We start from the raw sequence: 18,826 nt of genomic DNA on the forward strand, positions 1-18,826 counted from the left end.
GTCTTATGCGAATTCCTCACATTCTTAAAGTGCACTGAAATCTTTGATCCTTTGCATATGTTGTTTCCTCTGCCTGAAACACATCTCTTCTCCACTCCCTCCAGTCTTCACCTAGATAACTCTTACTCATCACTGAGATCTCAGCTGAAAGGTCACTTGCACAGGAAAGCATTTCAGCCAGGTGCGGTGGCTCACGCCTATAAACCTAACACTTTGGGAGGCCAAGGACGGTGGATCACTTGAGGTCAGGAGTTTGAGACCAGCCTGGGCAACATGGTAAAATCCTGTCCCTACTAAAAATACAAAACTTAGCTGAGTGTACTGGCCCAGCTACTGTAGTCCCAGCTACTTGGGAGCCTGAGGCACAAGAATGCCTTGAATCTGGGAGGCAGAGATTGCAGTGAGCTGAGATCATGCCACTGCACTCCAGCCTGGTGACAGAGCGAGAGTCTGTCTCAAAAAAAAAAAAAAAAAAAAAAAGGTTGGGTGCAGTGGCTCACACCTGTAATCCTAGCACTTTGGGAGGCCGAGGCAGGTGAATCACAAGGTCAGGAGTTCGAGACCAGCCTGGCCAACATGGTGAAACCCCGTCTCTACTAAAAATACAAAAAAATTAGCTGGGCATGGTGGTGGGCACCTGTAATCCCAGCTACTTAGGAGACTGAGGCAGGAGAATTGCTTGAACCTGGGAGGCGGAGATTGCAGTGAGCCAAGACTGCGCCACTGCACTCCAGCCCGGGTGACAGTGCGAGACTCTGCCTCAAAAAAAAAAAAAAAAAAAAGCATCTTTTCACCCTTTAGAGGGGCCCTAACTCACACTTTAAGGATTATTTTATTTTCTGACTTTCAGGAAGTCTGTGAGTGCTTCCAAGGTAGCAGAAGCCCACATCCATTTTGTTGATAACTGTGCCTTCAATGCCTTCTATGGTCACTTCTACAGCGATTTCTGGCGTAAAGTCACATCTTTGTGCCTCAGTTCCCTCATTAGTAAAATGGAGATGAGAGACCTACCTCAGTTGGTTTATTTATTTTAGACAGAGTCTCGTTCTGTCGCCAGCCTGGAGTACAGTGGTGTGATCTCGGCTCACTGCAACCTCCGCCTCCCAAGTTCAAACAATTCTCCTGTCTCAGCCTCCCGAGTAGCTGGGATTACAGGCATGGGCCACCATGCCCAGCTAATTTTTGTATTTTTAGTAGAGATGGGGTTTCACCATGTTGTCCAGGATGGTTTCGAACTCCTGTCCTCAGGTGAGCAGCCCGCCTTGGCCTCCCAAAGTGCTAGGATTACAGGTGTGAGCCACTGCGTCTGGCCTATTTATTTATTTATTTTTTGAGACAGAGTCTGGCTGTGTCGTCCAGGCTGGAGTGTAATGGCATGATCTCGGGTCACTGCAACCTCCGCCTCCCGGGTTCAAGTGATTCTGCTGCCTCAGCATCCTAAGTAGCTGGGATTACAGGCGTGTACTACCACACCCCACCAATTTTTTGTATTTTTAGTAGAGACAGGGTTTCACCATGTTGGCCAGACTGGTTTTGAAATCCTGACCTCAGGTGATTTGTCCGCCTCGGCCTCCCAAAATGCTAGGATTACAGGTGTGAGCCACCGCACCCAGCCTCTTGGCTAGTTTTAAAAACTATTTTTGGCCAGGAGCGGTGGCTCATGCCAGTAATCCCAGCACTTTGGGAGGCCGAGGCAGGTGCATCACCTGAAGTCAGGAGTCCAAGACCAGCCTGGCCAACATGATGAAACCCCGTCTCTACTAAAAATACAAAAATTAGCTGGGCGTGGTGGCAGGTGTCTGTAATCCCAGCTACTAGGAAGGCTAAGGCAGGAGAATCGCTCGAACCTGGGAGGTGGAGGTTGCAGTGAGCCAAGACCACACCACTGCACTCTAGCCTGGGCGATAAGAGTGAGACTCCGTCTCAAAAAAAAAAAAACAAAAAACTATTTTGTAGAAATGGGGTCTCACTATGTTGCCCAGGCAGTCTTGAATTCCTGGGCTCCAGTGATCCAGCTGCCCAAAGTACTGGGATTATAGGCATAAGTCACTGGGCCTGGCCTAGTTTTTGTTGTTGTTGTTGTTGATGTAACAACAGCATTATTTTATTTTATTTTTTTATTTTATTTTATTTATTTTTGAGATGGAGTCTTGCTCTGTCTCCCAGGCTGGAGTGCAGTGGCCGGATCTCAGCTCACTGCAAGCTCTGCCTCCCGTGTTTACGCCATTCTCCTGCCTCAGCCTCCCGAGTAGCTGGGACTACAGGCGCCCGCCACCTCGCCCGGCTAGTTTTTTGTATTTTTTAGTAGAGACAGGGTTTCACTGTGTTAGCCAGGATGGTCTCGATCTCCTGACCTTGTGATCCGCCCGTCTCGGCATCCCAAAGTGCTGGGATTACAGGCTTGAGCCACCGTGCCCGGCCAACAGCCATTTTATTATAGTTTAACAATTGTACAGGTATGGAGCAGAAATTTGGGTAGGGCTTAGGTGGGTGATTCTTCTGTCTGATGTGGCCTTGACCAAAGGTCACTTCACTCACATGTCTGGCACCTTGGTAAGGACGGCTGAAATGCTGGGATTAGCTGGAGCTGTCAGACAGAATATCTACATGAGACCTCTCTAGCATGGCAGCTCAAAGTGGTAGGATTTCTTACATGGCAGCTCAAAGCTACCAGTGTGCCAGATAGCCTGCAACCGAAGCTGCAAAACTTCTTATGGCCTAGCTTCAAAAGACCAAGAACCTCCATAGAATTTTCTGAGATCAAATGTAAAGTGCTTAAAACAATGCCTAGCTCATGAGTACTATTAGATATTATTCTTTTTTTTTTTTTTTTTTTGAGACGGAGTCTCGCTCTGTCACCCAGGCTGGAGTGCAGTGGCCGGATCTCAGCTCACTGCAAGCTCTGCCTCCCGGGTTCACGCCATTCTCCTGCCTCAGCCTCCCGAGTAGCTGGGACTACAGGCGCCTGCCACCTCGCCCGGCTAGTTTTTTGTATTTTTAGTAGAGACGGGGTTTCACCGTGTTAGCCAGGATGGTCTCGATCTCCCGACCTCGTGATCCACCCGTCTCGGCCTCCCAAAGTGCTGGGATTACAGGTTTGAGCCACCGCGCCCGGCCATAGATATTATTCTTAAAATAATATGAAGATGAATAAGAAGCATCCCTTTCTCAATAACAAGTATGTGCTTCCTTGCATAAAATATACTTATTGCCAAACTCTTAGCCATCTTGCATCTCCTTTTTTTTCTTTTTTTGAGATGAAGTCTCACTCTGTTGCACAGGCTGGAGTGCAGAGGCACGATCTCGGCTCACTGCAACCTCTGTCTCCTGGGTTCAAGTGATTCTCCTGGCTCAGCCTCCTGAGTAGCTGGGATTACAGGCTTGCACCACCACACCCAGCTAATTTTTGTATTTTCAGTAAAGAAGGGATTTCAACATGTTGTCCAGGCTGGTCTCAAACTCCTGACCTCAAGAGATCTGCTCGCCTCAGCCTCCCAATGTGCTGGGGTTAAGGCGTGAGCCACCCTGCCCGGCCTTACTTCTCAATTTGATCTTTTCCCTAGAGATGTTCGGCCGGGCACGGTGGCTCACGCCTGTAATCCCAGCACTTTGGGAGGCCGAGGTGGGCGGATCACAAGGTCAGGGAATCGAGACCATCCTGGCTAACACGGTGAAACCCCGTCTCTACTAAAAATACAAAAAATTAGCAGAGCTTGGTGGCGGGCATCTGTAGTCCCAGCTACTTGGGAGGCTGAGGCAGGAGAATGGCATGAACCCGGGGGACGGAGGTTGCAGTGAGCCGAGAGCGCGCCACTGCAGTCCACACTGGGCGACAGAGCAAGACTCCGCCTCAAAAAAAAAAAGAGATGCTCTTCTACCCCTTTGATGAGACGTAGAGCTGTATATGAGCTCAAACTGGTATTAATATTTTACTTTCTTTTTTTTTTTTTTTTTGAGACGGAGTTTCCTCTTGTTGCCCAGGCTGGGGTGCAATGGCGCGGTCTTGGCTCACTGCAACCTCTGCTTCCCAGGTTCAGGCGATTTTTTTGCTTCAGTCTCCCGAGTAGCTGGGATTACAGGCCCTGCCACCATGCCCGGCTAATTCTGTATTTTTAGTAGAGATGGGGTTTCCGCATGCTGGCCAGGCTGGTCTCGAACTCTTGACCTCAGGTGATTCACCCGCCTTGACTCCCCAAAGTGCTGGGATTACAGGCATGAGCCACCGCGCCCAGCCTATCTACATTTTTGTTGTTGTTGATAGGATGGATGTGTACACTAACTTCCGCTTTGTCACTAAAATAATTACGCACATGGTAACTCCGAACTCCAAAACTCTGACAGTTAAGAGCTTGAATTCAGAGCCACTAAGAATAGCCGCTGTTATGACATGGCCATTTCAGGAGAAGAGAAGAAGCCGCGGTTTCAGCCATCGCCCTCCAGCAGTGTAAGAGGGTAAAAGTGCGACTTGCCCTAAAACCTAAACGTCTCTTCTGGACGTCCAGAAAAATAGTGCTGCTCTAGGCCGGACGCGGTGGCTCACGCCTGTAATCCCAGCACTTTGGAAGGCCGAGGCGGGCAGATCATATGAGGTCAGGACTTCGAGACCAGCCTGGCCAAAATGGTGAAAGCCCGCCTCTACTAAAAATACAAAAATTAGCCGGGCGTGTGTCACGTGCCTGTAGTCCCAGCTACACAGGAGGCTGAGGCCGGAGAACCCAGCAGGCAGAGGTTGCAGTGAGCCAAGATCGTGCCACTGCACTTCAGCCTAGGTGACAGAAGGAGACACACACACACACACACACACACACACACACACACACACACACACGTAGGCAGAGGTTGCAGTGAGCCAAGATCGTGCCACTGCACTTCAGCCTAGGTGACAGAAGGAGACGCGCGCGCGCACACACACACACACACACACACACACACTAGGTGACAGAAGGAGACGCGCGCGCGCGCGCACACACACACACACACACACACACACACACACACACACACACACACACACACACACACACACAGTGCGCTCTAGCCGCGCATCTGCGGCCTCTTCATCTCGATGATAGTCTTTTCCTATGTCCCAGTGTTGCATGATGGGAGAAATAGTCTACCTTCCGGTAGCGGTGCCCGGGCAGTGGCCTAACACGGGACTCCATTTCCCGGCGTGCCTCGCGGAGGCCGCTCAACTGAGCAGCGGAAGGCCAGTTCCGGTTGCATCAGCGTGGGATTCACGGCGAAATGAGACTGTTCGTGAGCGAGGGCGCTCCGGGTTGCTTGCCGGTGCTGGCCGCGGCCGGGAGAGCCCGGGGCAGAGCAGAGCTGCTCATCAGCACTGTAGGCCCAGAAGGTATTCGTGCTGGTGCTGGTGGGCGGTGGATGGGGGTGGGGGGCGGGACCGAAACAGCTCAGATTCTCTGCAGCTGTCTTTGCCAAACCCCCAGTCCTCGCCACACACCCCAATCGACCACTTCCGTTATCCTTGATCACTCCACGTCTTCTTCCCTCCCAGTCACATCTTTCACTTCACTTCCTTTAATTACCCTCAATATAATGCTCTTCCCTTATCTCTCTCCTCCCCTCTTCCGTCTTCCAGGACCCCGCCTCACCACAGTAAACTGTTCTTCCCTTCCCAACCTTCTCCTACACCTATCAGGCACGCCCCTCTGCTCTTTAGTTACTAGTATGACAGCCCCCAGGCATCCTTTTGTGTTTTTAGGAAATCCCTCTCTCCCCTCCTAACACACACACACACACTTCTTTCTGTTTACCTCTTCTCATTCTCAGCCGATTGTTTGGGTGACTCTTAGGAGGTTCTCTTGTCAGTCTTCTCAGCTCTTTTAATTTTGTTCTCTCACTGTGACCTTCAGATAATTATTAAGATATCCCAGTTACTTTTAGTCGTTAAGTTCTTGGCTGCAGCACTATCCCAATACCACCACCTCCTCTGCAGTCCCCATCTGTTGCTTCCAGCTGGCAGTTTCAGCTGAACACCTGCTGGCCTCTCCAGCCCATTCCGGACCCACCCCCTTTCAGTGGTCCTATCCTGGAACTTCTGGGTTGAGACTGCCCATCTTTCTTTTCTAACTCACTGAACAATGCAAGATTATCCTAAGTTGACAAAGCATTTCTTTTCTTTTCCTTTTTTTTTTTTTTAACCCATTTTCCGTTTTTGCATCAGACTGTGTGGTCCCGTTCCTGACCCGGCCTAAAGTCCCTGTCTTGCAGCTGGATAGTGGCAACTACCTCTTCTCCACTAGTGCAATCTGCCGGTCAGTATTGGGCCTTGGTGTAGGGAGGTGGCTGAATCAAATCAGACCGCACTGTCCTTTGTGTGGCTTTATTTGCAGCCATTGTTTCCCTGTGTGATGAGAAATGGGCTAGATAAACAGGCCCCTCTAAATCCATCATCTGTTGCTGTCTTTCTGGGCAGATATTTCTTTTTGTTATCTGGCTGGGAGCAAGATGACCTCACTAACCAGTGGCTGGAATGGGAAGCGACAGAGCTGCAGGTAGGACTAAGGTATGGGGGATGTCTGGCAGGCCCTTGCTCTTCGTGGCCATCCTGACTCATGTCCCCTGCATTTTAGCCAGCTTTGTCTGCTGCCCTGTACTATTTAGTGGTCCAAGGCAAGAAGGGGGAAGATGTTCTTGGTTCAGTGCGGAGAGCCCTGACTCACATTGATCATAGCTTGAGTCGTCAGAACTGTCCTTTCCTGGCTGGGGTGAGTTGGGTCTTGAGATGAGGATTGGGGAAGGCTTATGGTGTAAGGATTAAGAGGGAAGACTATTTTCAGATTGTTCAAACCCAACACTGCCACTTACTAGTAGTGTAATCTTGGCAAATCACTTAATCTCTCTAATCCTCAATTTTTTTTTTCAGTTGTGAAATAGGGGTAATATTAGTACCTACCTCAGTAAGTTATTGTGAGGATTAAGTGAGATAATATAAAGTGCTTAATACAGTGCTTGACACACAGTAAGTGCTCAGTAAATGTTAGATATTACCATTGGGAAGAAACTGAGTGTCTCATTTGTGTACATTTTCCTTTTCTATCCCCAACAAAGGAGACAGAATCTCTAGCCGACATTGTTTTGTGGGGAGCCCTATACCCATTACTGCAAGATCCTGCCTACCTCCCTGGTGAGAACTGTGCATATCACTCCAACCCTAGGAGCTTGGTGTAGGTGGGTTATAGAATGGGCAGTAGAATACTGAGAACTCCCTTCAAGGTGCAGCTAGACTGGGTAACTATAGCAGGAGATGGCTGAGGGAACTGGGGAAAGCAACTGGAGAAACCTCACAAAGAAGGGGGAAGAGGCCTGCTCCTGCCTACCAGGTCCTTATGTTTGCTGATTTTCTTTTCTCCCATACCCACAGAGGAGCTGAGTGCCCTGCACAGCTGGTTCCAGACACTGAGTACTCAGGAGCCATGTCAGCGAGCTGCAGAGACTGTACTGAAACAGCAAGGTGTCCTGGCTCTCCGGCCTTACCTCCAAAAGCAGCCCCAGCCCAGCCCTGCTGAGGGAAGGGCTGTCACCAATGAGCCTGAGGTTTGGAACAGGGCCTCAGGTGGGAGGTGGCTAGGAGATGGACTTTGAGCATGGCCACCAACTTTTTCAGGTAGTGGCAAGCAGAAAGTTTCTTTACCCTGTGGCCCCCCCCCACCTGGTAAGGGATTCTCTCCACTCTTCATAGGAGGAGGAGCTGGCTACCCTATCTGAGGAGGAGATTGCTATGGCTGTTACTGCCTGGGAGAAGGGCCTAGAAAGTTTGCCCCCACTGCGGCCCCAGCAGAATCCAGTGTGAGTAGACATGGCACATGTGAGTGGGGCTTGATTTTGTAGTGGAAATTGTTGATAGAGCCAGAACCTGCCTGGTAGGTCCCGTGTGCTGATCTCTCTTAAGTTTTTCATTCTCTCCTTTTAATTCTTAATCTCTTTTTTTTTTTTACATTTTCTCTTAGCTTATCATTTTGGACACTCTATCTGTCCCATCTGCATCCATGTTTTTCTTTTCTTTCCTCTTTTTTTTTTTTTTTTTGAGATGGAATTTTGCTCTTGTTGCCCAGCCTGGAATGCATTGGCATGATCTCGGCGGCTCACTACAATCTCTGCCTCCTGGGTTCAAGCGAGTCTCCTGCCTCAGCCTCCCAAGTAGCTGGGATTATAGGTGTGCACCACCATGCCTGGCTAATTTTTTGTAGAGACAAGGTTTCACCATGTTGCCCAGATAGGCTGGTCTTGAACTCCTGACCTCAGATGATCCACCAGCCTCAGCCTCCCAAAGTGCTGGGATTACAGACGTGAGCCACCGTGCTGGCCCTGCACCCATGTTTTTAGCTACTTTTTAACCCACTGATGGAGCTAAATCTATTTTTCTAGTCCAGATCTGTATTCTGAACTCCAGACACATTTGCCATACCATCCTAGATTCCTTTACCTCCACAGGCATCTCAAATTCAACATGTCCAAAACCAAACCTGTTATCTTCCCTGCCAACTGCCCTTTTATTCATTCACCTGCCTTTGTTGAACAGCCTCCACCTTCCACCTAAAAATTCAAGCCAGGAATCTTGGTGTTATCTAGACTTCTTCCTTTCTCCCTAGCTGTATTATTCATTCCCTTACCAAGTCATTGATTCTAACTCTTAAGTAGTCCTTGAATCCACCCCTTCTCCTCTGTATTATCACTGTCACTACACAGATACTAGCAAACCTTGTCATCTCTTACCCTCTTTCCCTGCCACTCTGTACTCCACACTGCTCCAGAGTGACTGCTTAAAACTGCACAGACTATTATCACTCCTCTTTATTTTTTTTATTTTTTATTTTTTTTAATTTTTTTTTTTTTGGGACGGAGTCTCGCTCTGTCACCCAGCCCATGCTGGAGTGCAGTGGCGCGATCTCGGCTCACTGCAAGCTCCGCCTCCCGGGTTCACGCCATTCTCCTGCCTCAGCCTCCCGAGTAGCTGGGACTACAGGCGCCCACAACCGCGCCCGGCTAATTTTTTGTAATTTTTAGTAGAGATGGGGTTTCACCGTGGTCTCGATCTCCTGACCTTGTGATCCGCCCGCCTCGGCCTCCCAAAGTGCTGGGATTACAGGCGTGAGCCACCGCGCCCGGCCATCCTCTTTAGAATTCTATTGAGGGTTCCTTTGTGTAATTCACAAGGCCCCTGACTGCAGGCTCAGTAACATATTTTGTCCCTCTCCTGCTACACTAAGATAATATTTATACATATGCAGATTTTTCCATCAAAATGAAATTATTTATAGTTCTGAGTATGTTGCCATTCAATAAAGATTTGAGTGTTGACTCCTTGCCAGTCCCTGCATGCTAGGAGCTGGGTATACTGAGGGGAACAAGACAGACAGGATCTCTGCTGCCATGGGACTTTCTGTCTGGTAGGATAGAGAGGTATTTTAAAAACTATCGCACAAATGTAGAATTATACATTTTGAAAAGTCCAGGCCGGGCGCAGTGGCTTATGCCTGTTATTCTAGCACTTTGGGAGGCTGAGGTGGCTGGATCATTTGAAGTCAGGAGTTCAAGACCAGCCCGGCCAACATGGTGAAACCCTGCCTCTACTAAAAATACAAAAATTAGCCAGTTGTAGTCCCAGCTAGCACCTGTAGTCCCAGCTACTCGGGAAGGTGAGGCAGGAGAATTGCTTGAACCTGGGAGGCGGAGGTTGCAGTGAGCCAAGATCATGCCACTCCAGCCTGGGCTACAGAGCAAGGCTCTGTCTCAAAAAAAAAAAAAAAAAAAAAGTTCAATGAAGGAAAAGAAAAGGTTGATATGAGAGGAAGTATCAGAGGTGACTAATTTAGAGGCCTCTCTAAAATATTGAGTAAAGACTTAAAATGGCCGGGTGTGGTGGCTCATGCCTGTAATCCTAGCACTTTGGGAGGTCAAGGCGGCAGATCACCTGAAATCAGCAGTTCGAGACCAGCCCTGGCTAACATGGCGAAACCCCGTCTCTACTAAATACGCAAAAATTAGCTGGGCATGGTGGCTTGTGCCTGTAATCCCTGCTACTCAGGAGGCTGAGGCTGGAGAATTGCTTGAACCTGGGCGGCGGAGGTTGCAGTGAGCCAAGATGGCGCCACTGCACTCCAGCCTGGGTAACAGAGTGCAACTTCATTTCACACACACCCACAAAAAACACTTAAAACAAATTTGAGACTTGCAAGATAAGCAGGGGCTAGTTAGGCAAGAGTAAGAGTGGAGAGAGGGTGTTTTCAGAGAGAGGAAACCTAATATGCAAACACCTGAGGAGCAAGAGGGTTTGCCTCTTAAGGAATTCCTAAAAGGACAGTGGTGGCAGGCTGGTCAGTCGGGGCACATGGGTCAAAATGAGTTTTGAGAGGGAGGTGGGGCTGGCATCATGCCATTGTCTCTCACCTCTGTGCCTTCATGAATACTTTTCCTTCTCCCTGGAATGCCAGCATCTTACCTGCCTGATGCACAACTCTTCTTGCAGAGAGGAGTTCTGGCTTTTCATTCTCTATAGAGTATGAGACAGTCCTAAGTGCTTCAATTTCTGGGAGGTCCCATTGTCATATTATGTTGTAATTGTCACATTACATGTCTGTTTCTTCACTAATTTGTAAGCTCATTGAAAGTAGAGATGTCTCTTTTATGGGGCTCACTTGCTAGCACAGGGCCAAGTGTTCTGTAGATATTGATAAAATTTGAATGAATTTATGAAAGTCCATCCTTGTTTTGCTTGTTTTTTTTTGAGATGGAGTCTTGCTGTGTCGCCCAGGCTGGAGTGCAGTGGTGCAGTCTTGGCTCACTGCAAGCTCCACCTCCTGGGTTCACACCTTTCTCCTGCCTCAGCCTCCCGAGTAGCTGGTACTACAGGCGCCCGCCACCAGCCCACCTAATTTTTTAAAAATTTTTAGTAGAGACAGGGTTTCACCGTGTTAGCCAGGATGGTCTCGATCTGACCTTGTGATCCGCCCGCCTCGGCCTCCCAAAGTGCTGGGATTACAGGCGTGAGCCACTGCGCCGGGCCTTCTGTTTTGCTTTTTTTAAGTATATATTGAGCATATATTATGGATTCAGTTTAATGCTAAGCACTTACTGTTTTGTTTTTGTTTTTGTTTTTGAGATGGAGTCTCGCACTGTTGCCCAGGCTGGGGTGCCATGGCATGATCTTGGCTCACTGCAACCTCCGCCTCCCAGGTTCAAGTGATTCTTCTGTCTCAGCCTCCTGAGTAGCTGGGATTACAGGTGCCTGCCACCATGCCTGGCTAATTTTTTGTATTTTTAGTAGAGATAGGGTTTCACTATGTTGGCTAGGCTGGTCTTGAACTGACCTCATGATCCACCCATCTCGGCCTCCCAAAGTGCTGGGATTACAGGCGTGAGCCACCACGCCTGGCAATACTAAGCACTTTCTTTTTTTTTTTTTTTTGAGACGGAGTCTCGCTCTGTCGCCCAGGCTGGAGTGCAGTGGCGCGATCTCGGCTCACTGCAAGCTCTACCTCCCGGGTTCACGCCATTCTCCCGCCTCAGCCTCCGAGTAGCTGGGACTACAGGCGCCCACCACCACGCCCGGCTGGTTTTTTGTATTTTTAGTAGAGACGGGGTTTCACCATGTTAGCCAGGATGGTCTCGATCTCCTGACCTCGTGATCCACCCGCCTCGGCCTCCCAAAGGATTACAGGCTTGAGCCACCGCGCCCGGCCTTTTTTTTTTTTTTTTTGAGACGGAGTCTCGCTCTGTCACCCAGGCTGGAGTGCAGTGGCCGGATCTCAGCTCACTGCAAGCTCCGCCTCCCGGGTTTACGCCATTCTCCTGCCTCAGGCTCCTGAGTAGCTGGGACTACAGGCGCCCGCCACCTCACCTGGCTAGTGTTTTGTGTTTTTTAGTAGAGATGGGGTTTCACCGGGTTAGCTAGGATGGTCTCGATCTCCTGACCTCGTGATCCGCCCGTCTTGGCCTCCCAAAGTGCTGGGATTACAGGCTTGAGCCACCGCGCCCGGCCTCTTTTTTTTTTTTTGAAACCAAGTCTCACTAGGATGGAGTGAGTGACGCAATCTTGGCTCGACACAATCTTGGCTCACCGCAACCTCTGCCTTCCGGGTTCAAGCCATTCTCCTGTCTCAGCCCCCCGAGTAGCTGGGATTACCGGCATGTGCCACCACACCCGGCTAATTTTTGTACTTTTTTAGTAGAGAGGGGGTTTTACCATGTTGGCCAGGCTGGTCTTGAACTCCTGACCTCGTGATCTGCCCGCCTCAGCCTCCCAAAGTGCTGGGATTACAGGCATGAGCCACTTCGTCTGGCCAATACTAAGCACTTCCAAGGCTCATATAGAATAGGAAGCACTGCCATCGCTCATGCCTGAAATCCCAGCACTTTGGGAGGCTGAGGCAGGAGGATCACTTGAGCCCAGGAGTTCGAGACCAGTCCTGGCAACATAGACTGCATCTCTTCCAAAAAAATTTAAAAATTATCCAGGCACGGTGATGCATGCCTGAAGTTCCAGCTACTTGGGAGGCTGAGATGGAAGGATCATTTTGAGCCCAGGAGTTCAAGATTACAGTGTGCTGTGTTGTGCCACTGCCCTCTAGGTGACAGAGGGAGACTCTGTCTCTTAAAAAAAAAAAAAAAAAAAAAAAAAGATAACCTTTCTCAGGCATAAGCGGAGGAGGAGATAATTGGCATTGAAGATCCTATGGGCAGACTAAGCTGTGTTGGGCTAGAGTGCTTGCCTTCCTTTGATCTTCTTTGGCACTTTGCACCTCTTCATTACACTGATCCCAGTCAGCAGTTACATAATAGAATGTAATACTCTTGGAAGCAGAACCTAGGGCATGTTCGCCTCCATATTTGCCACAGCAGTAAGCACACTCATTCTGAGAGAGAAGTGACAGTGTAACACGAAAGGAGCAGTACTCAATATGGTACAAAGTGGTTAGGGGCTTGGGATACAAAAAAGACTGTGTGGGAAGATGGCCGTCAGTGAAGGAAGGTTTTCTTGGAGGAGGTGATTTCTAAGCTGGATTTCAGAGAAAGTTACGATACTCAGTTATGGGGAGAAAGGGTGATGGATGCACAAGAAATTAGTGAAATGTGTTTTATGGCAATAAGCTGTAAAATGTTCTAGGAAGTATTTGGTCCATCTATTGGGATATGTAGCAGCAGCTGGGAAGAAGGGTTGAGGTTAATGTGAGGGAATCGGGGAGCCAGTGACTGTAGGCTAAGAGTGGTTGGAAAGATGACAGGAGCCTTAGTGTAGTGTCAGTGCTAAAGAGGGGATGTCGATACAGGATATGTACAGCTCAGATGTCAAGGATGATGAAACTTGAAAAGGAATACTGAATTGAGTGCCTTCAGACAGCAGGTTGAATGGCATGACCAGCAATTATCCTGGAAAAGTGGGGAGGAGAGGGTGACAGTGAAGGCAAAACTGGTGCCTGCTGGTTTGAGTTAGGCCATGAGGAAGTGACAGACATGAGTTAGAGAGTCGGTACAAAAGGACTTGTTAAGGGTTGTGTCTAGAGGGGTGAGCTCTTCGGATTTCAGATAGTGACTAGAGATGATAGTAACATAGCACCTGGAAAGAAGAGGAGAAGCCAGCGCTGGGAAAGTATTCTTGGGAGTGGTGAGAGGATGATGATTAGAAAGAGTCTAGGGAGAGTTTGAGCCTGAGAATGAGGTAATAGAAAAGCAGTCATGATAGTAAAAGGGCAGAAATTGGTGTTGGAACAAGGCTCCTTCATAGTATAGGAGACTTCCTCACTGTGGCAGCGCCCTATATTTGCAGCTATAAGGGATCTTAGGGTCCCCGGGGGACCTAAGATCTGTGGTCCTATGGGTTCGTGTGCAGAAAGACTTCGAGTGTACATGAACACACGACAGAACAAATCTGTGTCTGGGTGTTCTGTGCACTTTGGGTCCCTCTTGACCCTCACATCCCCCCATGCACTGTTCTCTTCCTCTTTACTAGGTTGCCTGTGACTGGGGAAAGGAATGTGCTCATCACTAGTGCCCTCCCTTACGTCAACAACGTCCCCCACCTTGGGAACATCATTGGTTGCGTGCTCAGTGCCGATGTCTTTGCCAGGTGGAGCCAGCTGCTGGGGGAGAGACCTCCTAAGGGAAGGGCGGGTCCCAGGGGAATAGGATGCCTCAAGGGTGGGGCTGGTGAGATCCCAAGGACAAGGGAGCACTGAGGCGGGGCCCCCTAGCAGTCACCATATTCCCTTGCAGGTACTCTCGCCTCCGCCAGTGGAACACCCTCTATCTATGTGGGACAGATGAGTATGGTACAGCGACAGAGACCAAAGCTATGGAGGAGGGACTAACCCCCCAGGAGATCTGCGACAAGTACCACATCATCCATGCTGACATCTACCGCTGGTTTAACATTTCATTTGATACTTTTGGTCGCACCACCACTCCACAGCAGACCAAGTAAGTTTCCTCTAATGAGGCAGAAATGGGGCTTGAAGGCCGGGACTGGGAACAGTGAGAGTATCTTGGAGACAGAAGGAACCCGGGTGACTGTCTGGGCACTCCTAAACTTAGGATCTCAATATCACCCTGGGCAGTTGTCCAGGCCTTTTTGGGGAAAGACGGTGTGTTTAGAAGCCTGACCAGGGACTGAAGGAGCAGCTGAGGGAGGCAAGAGACCAGACGCAGGCTCATGGGAACTGTCTTCCCTCTGGTGCCTCCCTTCCTGTCTGGCTGTCCTGGAGTCTAAGATACTTCCCACTCCTGTATGCATTTATAACACATAAACTCATTCTTCCTTTGCCTAATACTCATCTTTATAAAAAGTTTGCATAGCCGGGTGCGGTGGCTCACACCTGTAATCCCAGCACTTCGGGAGGCCGAGGCGGGCGGATCACCTGAGGTCAGGAGTTCGAGACCAGCCTGACCAACATGGAGAAACCCCATCTCTACTAAAAATACAAAAATTATCTGCGTGTGGTGGCTTATGCCTATCAACCCAGCTACTTGGAAAGCTGAGGCAGAAGAATCTCTTGAACCCAGGCGGCAGAGGTTGCGGTGAGCCAAGATCATGCCATTGCACTCCAGCCTGGGCAACAAGAGCAAAACTCTGTCTCAAAAAAAGGAAAAAAGGCTGGGGCTGGGCGTGGTGGCTCACGCCTGTAATCCCAGACTTTGGGAGGTAGAGGCGGGTGGATCATGAGGTCAGGAGATCAAGACCATCCTGGCTAACATGGTGAAACCCCGTCTCTACTAAAAATACAAAAAAAAAAAAACAAAAAACTGGGCGTGGTGGCCGGCACCTGTAGTCCCAGCTACTCCAGAGGCTGAGGAAGGAGAATGGTGTGAACCCGGGAGGTGGAGCTTACAGTGAGCCGAGATAGTGCCACTGCACTCAAGCCTTGGTGACAGAGCGAGACTCTGTCTCAAAAAAAAAAAGAGCTGGGTGCGGTGGCTCACGCCTGTAATCTCAGCACTTTGGGAGGAGGAGGCAGGTAGATCACGAGGTCAGGAGTTCAAGACCAGCCTGGGCAAGATGGTGAAACCCTGTCTCTACTAATAATACAAAAGTTAGCCAGGCCTGGTGGTGGGTACCTGTAATCCCAGATACTAGGGAGGCTGAGGCAGAGAATTGCTTGAACCCAGGAGGCGGAGGTTGCAGTGAGCTGAGATCGCGCCACTGCACTCCAGCCTGGGCAACAGAGCAAGACTCCGTCTCAAAACAAACAAAAAACCCCCAAAACTTTGCATAGTAGACAGGCCGCCAACTGATAGTGCTATGCAGTTTAGTTTAGCACTTGGACTGATTTAATTTTTAGGATATGTTAAAGAACAGACAGTCCTATCCTATTGGAGATTTTTGTTAATGAAAAATACAAAAGAGATAAATCTGTATTCAACAAAAGTAAATTCTAAAATGTTGAGGGGAGAGACTGTGTGGGCAGTTGGGGAATATGTGTGAGGGGTCTGGGCTCGTCCAGTAAAACTCTCAAAAGATGAATAGATGGCCTTTTCCTTGAGGAGCCTTCTGCCCGATTTCTTTGTCACTGAGTTTGGGTCCCTAGTTGGAGTGGCAGGAAGAAGGGGTGCACCACATCTTCTGACTATCTCTTCCTGATTCCTGGCCTGCCTCACCAGAATTACCCAGGACATTTTCCAGCGGTTGCTGACACGAGGTTTTGTGCTGCAAGATACTGTGGAGCAACTGCGGTGTGAGCACTGTGCTCGCTTCCTGGCCGACCGCTTCGTGGAGGGTGTGTGTCCCTTCTGTGGCTATGAGGAGGCTCGGGGTGACCAGTGTGACAAGTGTGGCAAGCTCATCAATGCTGTCGAGCTTAAGGTGAGAGGAGGGTCTCCATGGGAGCCCGAAAGTAGACAGTCCTTATTCTTAAGGGACTCCCTTCTTGTCCCATTTAGGATTTTTATTTTAGCATTCTAGACCTTTAACCAGTGGCCCTTTCTGCCCCATCTCAGCAACTTATCATTTAGTTCATTTGAAAAATACCCCTTAGGCCGGGCGCGGTGGCTCACGCCTGTAATCCCAGCACTTTGGGAGGCCGAGGCGGGTGGATCACGAGGTCAGGAGATCGAGACCATCCTGGCTAACACGGTGAAATCCCGTGTCTACTAAAAATACAAAAAAATTAGCCGGGCGTGGTGGCGGGCGCCTGTAGTTCCAGCTACTCAGGAGGCTGAGGCAGGAGAATGGCCTGAACCCGGGCGGCGGAGCTTGCAGTGAGCAGAGATTGCACCACTACACTCCAGCCTGGGTGACAGCGAGACTCCACCTCAGAAAAAAAAAAAAAAAAGAAAGAAAAATACCCCCTGAGCACTTACTATGTGCTGAGCACTGTGCTAAGAAATGGACAAGTTGAGTTTCTTTTTTTTATTTTTTTTTTTGAGACGGAGTCTCGCTCTGTCGCCTGGGCTGGAGTGCAGTGGTGCAATCTCAGCTCACTGCAAGCTCCGCCTCCCGGGTTCACGCCATTCTCCTGCCTCAGCCTCCTGAGTAGCTGGGACTACAGGCGCTGCCACCTCGCCCGGCTAGTTTTTTTTTTTTTTGTATTTTTTAGTAGAGACGGGGTTTCACCGTATTAGCCAGGATGGTCTCGATCTCCTGACCTCGTGATCCGCCCGTCTCGGCCTCCCAAAGTGCTGGGATTACAGGCTTGAGTCACCGCGCCCGGCCGACAAGTTGAGTTTCTATTTCCCAACCTTTGGTCTTGCATCACACCACCTGATCTACATTTGTTTAGACCCTTCTCTCTTCCATAAATACCTTCTCTTCTAGCCATTTGTTAATTTATTTCTTCATTCATTTATTCAACATACATTTTTTGAGTCCTTAGAATAGGCCAGTTACAATTCTGGGTGCTGGGGATATAGCAATGTACAAGACAGACTTTTATTTAGTATGGTTAGGAGACCAACACTAAATAAGGAAATGATATAGAATAAACTGCCAGGAAAATGTGATAGAGAGTGACTTCTGGGGGAATATTTAATTTAGGTAGATAGGGAAGGCCTTTCACAGGCAGTAACATTTGAACTGAGAGTTTAACCAAAGAATTAGGAGCAAGCCAGGCAATAAGAGATTAAGGATGTTCTAAGCAGAAGGACTAGGAAATGCAAAGGCCATGAGGCAGCTAAGAGCTGAAAAGGCAGAATTGGCAAGGCCAGTGTAGCAGTAACACAGTGAGTGAGGAGGAGGGTAGACTGAGATGAGGTGGGAGTCAGGCAGGGGCCAGATCACCAGGGCCTATGAAGCCATTGTGGGAATTTAGATTTTATTCTGGTTGAATGACAAGCTGCTCTGTGGAAAATGGATGGCAGGGAAGTAAGAAAGAATGTTGAAGAGGCTGGGCATGGTGGCTCATACCTATAATGCCAGCAATTTGGGAGGCCAGGCCGGGTGGATCACTTGAAGCCACGAGTTCGAGACCAGCCTGGCTGTAACATGGCAACCCTGTCTCTACTAAAAATACAAAAATGGCCAGGTGCGGTGGCTCACGCCTGTAATCCCAGCACTTTGGGAGGCTGAGTTGGGCAGATCACTTGAGGTCAGGAGTTCAAGACCAGCCTGGCCAACATGGTGAAACCCCGTCTCTACTAAAAAAATACAAAAATTATCTGGGTGTGGTGGCGGACCCCTGTAATCCCCGCTTCTTGGGAGGCTGAGGCTTGAGAATCACTTGAACCTGGGAGGCAGAAGTTGCAGTGAGCCGAGATTGCGCCACTGCACTCCAGCCTGGGTTACAAAGTAAGACTCTATCTAAAAAAAAAAAAAAAAAAAAAACCACACACAAAAATTATCCAGGCCATGGTGGCACACACTTGTAATGCCAGCTACTTGGGAGGCTGAGGTAGGAGAATCTCTTGAACCTGGGAGGCGGAGGTTGCAGTGAGCCAAGATTGCCACTGTATTCCAGCCTGGGTGACAGAGCAAGACTGTCTTCCCTCCTCCCAAAAAAAAAAAAAAAAAGTATGGAGAAGGATTTGGAGGCTACAAGGCTACAACCCAGAAATGGGATGATGGTGGCTTGCACTAGGTTAGTAGCACCAGAAATGGAAAATTAAAAAATAGACTTGAGGTATATTTTTGGAGGTAAACTCTACGGAGTTGGATAGACTGGAATTTGGGATGGTCAGGAAAAAGATTCCTTGTAGGTTTTTGGCCTGGGTAGATGGTAGTACCATCTGTGAACTTGAGTGAGGAGAACAGGCTTTCAGGTGGGATGCAGCCATACTGTTTGGGTTTGTTAAGCTTGAGATGCCTGTTAGATATCCAGGCAGAGAAGTTAGGTAGACAGTTGGATATTAGGCATATGGAGTTCAGGAGAGAGGTCCTGAG

The 18,826-nt window shown here is 49.1% G+C and overlaps 2 protein-coding genes across 9 annotated transcripts in view; one reads left to right on the top strand and one right to left on the bottom strand.

Annotated features, from left to right (window-relative positions):
- ARHGAP9 (Rho GTPase activating protein 9) overlaps window positions 1-5,964 on the bottom strand; it is a 16,988-nt gene extending 11,024 nt beyond the window's left edge. For 2 of the 5 annotated variants that reach the window (XR_013401177.1, XM_077954634.1), the window contains exon 1: window positions 5,775-5,959. Coding sequence is in view for 3 of the 5 variants with exons in the window: in XM_077954634.1 (XP_077810760.1) it covers window positions 5,775-5,784 (10 nt within the window). In the remaining 2 variants the exon portion in view is untranslated. Of the gene's footprint in view, window positions 1-5,117; window positions 5,369-5,774 lie in introns of those variants that run through there. The other 3 variants (XM_077954631.1, XM_077954633.1, XM_001100524.5) reach the window with 3 other exon arrangements.
- MARS1 (methionyl-tRNA synthetase 1) overlaps window positions 5,213-18,826 on the top strand; it is a 26,959-nt gene continuing 13,345 nt past the window's right edge. For 2 of the 4 annotated variants that reach the window (XM_015152051.3, XM_077952987.1), the window contains exons 1-9: window positions 5,225-5,353; window positions 6,185-6,275; window positions 6,437-6,515; window positions 7,072-7,147; window positions 7,385-7,557; window positions 7,703-7,809; window positions 13,970-14,086; window positions 14,233-14,436; window positions 16,114-16,315. In XM_015152051.3, the coding sequence (XP_015007537.3) occupies window positions 5,245-5,353; window positions 6,185-6,275; window positions 6,437-6,515; window positions 7,072-7,147; window positions 7,385-7,557; window positions 7,703-7,809; window positions 13,970-14,086; window positions 14,233-14,436; window positions 16,114-16,315 (1,158 nt within the window). In that variant the 5' untranslated portion in view covers window positions 5,225-5,244. 4 annotated transcript variants of the gene reach the window in all.

This window comes from Macaca mulatta, chromosome 11, assembly GCF_049350105.2.
Source record: "Macaca mulatta isolate MMU2019108-1 chromosome 11, T2T-MMU8v2.0, whole genome shotgun sequence".
Lineage (NCBI taxonomy): Eukaryota > Metazoa > Chordata > Mammalia > Primates > Cercopithecidae > Macaca > Macaca mulatta.